Here is a 5,576-nt window from a genome sequence, read left to right on the forward strand (position 1 = left end):
TTCTTCATGCAAACTGGTTTGGCTAGAAAGAAAGGAGAGGAAACTGAATGTAAAACCCAACATGCAATTACCTCTGTGTCTTCCCTTTACATCAAGCTTCACCAATCTGAGCCATCCATCTTGACTTGCACTCCAAGAAGGATCCCTAACCCTTGATGCTTCTTGATGTATGACAGCTCCTCCTGCTCTACTTTTGCTTCCTCCTTCACGTAGCCTCTTCAGCTACCTTCTGTGATGGGTAAGCTCAAAGCAGAGACGAGCCATGCCTCTGAGATCTTCTTCCTCTGACCAAATGGATCTTCTTCTATTTTAGGGTATGGAGAGCTTAAGATCTCTTCACCAAATCTTACCATTTGTGGTGAAAATCTCAGCCACAACATACTTCATATTTTCTTTTTCTTGATGCCATAATCACAATGGCTCTTCCTTTCAACTAGCTTCTCTGTGATTTTTACTGATAGCTTGCTTCATCCCTCCTTTCCTGCTAGACAAGACCGAAAGAGAGAGGAGAGAGAATAGAGAAAAATTTGCAATGTAATTAAAGAAGAAAATAAAAATGAGTTAGGTTTACATTACCCATGCATAGCCTCTGCTTCCTTCTTCAGATTACTTGCTTCTACCATCTTCTTCTCTGACAGTGAGGTGACCGAATGCAAAGAGAGAGAAGAAAGAGTAGAAAGAAGAAAAGTAATGGAAGTAATGTGTGATATAAATTATAATCAATTAAAATCAAATAATCCCACTTCTCATGTTTTTGCCTTGTAACGTGCATAACTCAATAAATGCCATCAAATCAGATTTTTTCTTTCCATTTACCAAGGTATTTAATGATAATTGAATAAGTTTGAAACTCACCGCATGATGAAAATGAGATCCGTTGGAAGCATGCAGCCAAATATTTGAAGAAATAGATTTCATCATTTTAAATGGGTAGCTTAAACCTTGACCCAATTCCTTTTCAATTTCAGGCCAACCATCTTTGTTGGGCTTCAAAATGGTTTTATTGGCCCAACAAATATAACAATTCAGCCATATATTGTATAACATATTGCACAAAGCTAAATATATTATTTTAACACAATTTGGACTTTGATTTACTTTTGTACCCAATTGCCATAATCTGCATAACAACAAAATCATTAAATTACCAATTGTGAAATGAAGATTAGATTAATAATTTTGTAATTAATTGTTTTAATAATATTTAATTATCGTCAATTTAATTTAGAGTTTTCAAACTCATGAGATAATTTTATCTCTTGTGAATATTTTTAAGAACTTAAATAATTAATTTTGTACGTATATATAATTACATAATATTAATATTAACGATCAAATTTAAAAAACAGATATAATTAAACGATTTCACGAAATATTTTATACTAAAACATCAAAAGTAAACATAGTTTAGTCTTTTATTTCTTACTAGACATACAAGCCAGGTTTAAGAACCTTGGTTAAGCTTGGTGAAGTAGTTGCTAGTGGGTTTCTTCAAGTGGAGGACTAATAATAGTAAGCTCTCCTTTTCGCTTCAAAAGCCTAGCTTCCTTCCTTTCCATCCGAAACGAACTCATGAGCACTGCCTCCGGAATTGCGCGGACGAGCGAGAGCTCTCCGGCGAGTGTGTTGATGATGGGGTTATCACTGGTTTTGATTGCTACCCAGTCAAATGCATCACTCCCAGCCTTTTTCACAACAATGTAATGCTGTGGCACAATTACCACTTGACCCTCCTTCACCTCTTCATCCAACACCCTCTTTCCGTTCTCGTTGATTACCTGAACCAGAGCGCTTCCCCTTGTGCAGTAGATCACAGCATGGCAATTCAAATTGTAGTGAGGAACTAAAATAGCATCCTGCATTTTGGTTAAAAAGTATTACTAAAATTAACATTATATTTTTTTTATATTTTGTAACATTTTTTATTTTTATTTTTAAGTTGAAAAATGTTTTAAATTTTGAAAAAATATTATTTTAATTTTAATAATATTTTTTAAGTTTGAAAGTTATGTAGACACCGTAGCAATCATGTATATATATGATAATAGTTATAGTCCAAACAAAGTCTTAATATTATGTAGCAATTGTGGCTTGTTAGTTGTTACCTTGTAGAGTACACCGCGGTCTAAACCAAGTTGGAGGTATTGAAGGACTGCCATATTGGGAGTGTTGAGGCTAGTAATGTGACCCCCACGTGGGTTATATTTGTCAGCATGCATTCTTGGTTCACCTAATGGATGCACAAATGAGTAAGAACATAGAGTTTCCTCTATACCATTAACATCACCTTTCTTCCTCTTTTCTGATCCTTCTTCTTTTTCTTCTTCTTCCTCTTCTTCTGGGCTCAGCCAATCAAGTCCTTCCTTCACCAAAATGATTGAACCTCTCCAATCCTTCATGCCTTGCACTTTCTCCGCTATCTCCCTTTGAACATTAAAAGACCCAATCAATGTCTCTAATGCTAATCCACTGAAGACATTGCCTTCTTGTGCCTCTCTTTGCTTCTTAAACCAATTATTGTCACTTTCTTCTCCCTCCTTTCCGTTCCCGTTCCCACTAAGGAGGAAGTTCTGTAATTAATATCAATTTTAAAAGATCGAATCACATTAGTTATTATTTTTCATTAAATTTCGTTATTTTTGTGTAATTTTGAGTGTTACATGCATATACATATAATTATTTATAGTTTAACGGTACACTTTTTCAATAAAAAATAAAATTTATTAAAGTAATCTAATATTTTTGTAATAATATCATAATTTTTTTTATAAAATACTGAATATATATATTTATATACACTGATTAATTAATAGCTAATTTTTTAATCATATAATATAAATTAGATTTAATTAAGACTAATGGTGATGTACGCCAGTTAATTTGAGGACAAGTTAACTCGCATAAAAGATTTATTCCGTGATGCATACAAAACTAGTAAATGTATCAAATTATTATCTTAAATTTTGAATTAAAAAAAAAATTGTATTAAATAATTAAAAAATAATTTTTTATACTTCTTCAATTGTATTTGGTGATGCCTCAAAAACTAGTGAATAGTACCCTAAATGTGGGGTCAAGTTGGTTATGAGCATTGGCGACATCGACGAGCGAGAAGAGAACAAGATCAGAGTGGCCGGTGTTGTATATCCAGTGAACCGAACTTGAAGGCACGGCAACGGCGTCGTTTTGTTCAATTGATTGAATCTTCTGGTGCTCGTCACTGTAACTGCTGATGCGTCTCTTTGTTGATGACCGATACATTGCCCGACACCCTGTCACCACTATTTCCATAACACCCTTACCTGCATAATTTACCGCCTCCCACAAATTAAAACCAACTGTTATACAGAAATCTCAGACAATATAATAACAAGTATTAAGTATTCTTTAAATATTATTTTAAAAATAAATCATTTTTATAATTTTTTAAATAACTGATATATAAAAAATAAATATTTAAATTAATTAAATAATAATAAAACTGACTAAAAACTAAATTTTAAAGAACATTTAGTATTTTTCATATAATAATATTTTGACATTCATAATTATATATTCAATACAAAGAATCTGCCACTAAATTTGTTACAGATATATAATATATATTAAAATATTAAATATATATTAAAAATAAATCAGATAATATATATTTTTAGATGCATTTAACATTTTTACTAACATATATGAAGAATGAGAAATATTAAAAGATTAATACTTTTTATTAATATCAACTAACACTTTAGATCGATATCTATGATCTAAAATTTATGATTTAGTTTAAAATTTAATATTTAAAATTTAAAATTAATTAAATATTAATAAAAAATAATAAATTTCATTAATTGTGTAACATTATTTTATAGATTGATGTGAGCAACTCTTCTCTTTGTAATTGGCCTTCAAAATTTGTAAGGTACCGATTTGTTTTAAAGTATTAGGACGAATATCGAGAGATTGAGATTCAATAATATGTTTATTGATCTAAAAATTGGTATTAAAATTTTAATTTTTATTTTTAAAATTTTAGTATTTTAGTATTTTTAAAAAGTGGAGACATAGAAGACTAAAATTTTTGAATTGAAACTTTAATAATATTTTATATCTAAAATACTCTTATTTCAATTAATTAATTTTAACTTTATTTTTTTGTGTAAATTAAACTAGAATTTCATTCTTATTTCAGTCTCTGTCTCTCACTTCACACCAAACACAATACTAAAATTTATTTCAATTTTTGTCTCTTAATCTCAATTTTTCGGTTTCTATTTCTCTTTCAAGCGCTCCCCAATAGTTTAACACGTCTTTCGTTGAGTAATTATTTGGTGGAAGTTGAAACTAAAAGGTTTTGGTTGCAAAATCACCGAAATTTGTGAAAAGTAACCTTTAATACTGACCTTGGAGAACATAGTGGATTCTGGGGGCATTGGTGTAAAATGGCAAGAGAAGGCCATTGGGTCTTATAGTGTATCGAATCAACGTGACACCAATGCATTGGAGCTGCTGGTTCTTGTCATCCCAGAACTCAGCTACGCCACCTTCAGATTCAACTCGTTTTGTAGGTTCCATGACGCTGAGGTGCTCAAGACGGCACTCTCCGATTCTGTCTCCATGTGACTGCGCATGACATGTTGTTAAACGTTCAATAAGAACGAGGTAAGCAAATGTGAGAGAAAGTAATAATGAAGACATGATATATGTTTCAAGACAAGCTTAGTAGTGATAATAGAGAAAGATAGTTCAGCAGCGAGGACCAACTAGCCTCTTTGTTTATAATATAGTGAACCTGTGAGCGTGTCCATTAAACCATTTTTTTTCAAGTAACAGAAATGAGTCTAATTTTTATAAAAAGCAATGCTACAGTACTAATAAAATTTATTATTTTTAATATTTAAATTTTAAATAATTTTAAATTTTAATAATATAAAAATAATATATTAATAAAAAGTATTCTTTTCTAATATTTTTTATAAAAGTGTTTTACTATTTTAAATTTTATAAAGAGAAAATTTTAGGAGCTGACATCGCAATCAATTAACATAAAAAAATATTTTAAATTTTAAAAACAAAAATATTTAAAATTTGATTATAAAAAAACAACTAAAATTTAAATTCACAAAAACTCATTTTTAATAGATTTTATATTAAATTTATTTGACAATTAATTATAATCCTAAAATTACTCTTTTATAAAACCAGGGCATTGTATGTGGGGGTGGGGGGGAATAGGGGGAGTTATTTTGTTGTGTGCTCATTTGCTGCATGGCTGACAAACTGCAAGGAGTTAACAAATATATTGAAACTACAATTATAAAGTGTTTAATTTATTTCAGAAGGAAAATCTAATAATCCATCATATAATACCACTTCATCAAAATAACTTATATACTATATGTCTATATGAAATTAATGTAGTTTTCATATCAACATTATTTATACAATATAAGTTTAATAAATATCAATTTATTTAAAATTTTAAATTATATACTTTTTATATTTATATTATTCGTATATATTACTCGTACGTATATATTTCACGAGCAATACAAATATAAAAAGTATCATTTGTCTATTATATA

At 29.8% G+C, this 5,576-nt stretch overlaps 1 protein-coding gene across 1 annotated transcript; it reads right to left on the reverse strand.

Moving 5' to 3' along the window:
• Nucleotides 1-1,337: 1,337 nt before the first annotated feature.
• Nucleotides 1,338-4,820, reverse strand: LOC107627333 (11S globulin seed storage protein 1-like). Its single transcript, XM_088503426.1, has 4 exons — nt 4,395-4,820; nt 3,061-3,302; nt 2,106-2,570; nt 1,338-1,856 (listed from the first exon to the last, which is right to left on the reverse strand). Exons 1-4 carry the CDS (start codon nt 4,687-4,689, stop codon nt 1,479-1,481), a joined length of 1,380 nt encoding a protein of 459 aa, XP_088359552.1. The 5' UTR covers nt 4,690-4,820; the 3' UTR covers nt 1,338-1,478.
• Nucleotides 4,821-5,576: the final 756 nt, after the last annotated feature.

This window comes from Arachis ipaensis, chromosome B2 (assembly GCF_059453495.1).
Source record: "Arachis ipaensis isolate K30076 ecotype BB chromosome B2, ASM5945349v1, whole genome shotgun sequence".
NCBI lineage: Eukaryota > Viridiplantae > Streptophyta > Magnoliopsida > Fabales > Fabaceae > Arachis > Arachis ipaensis.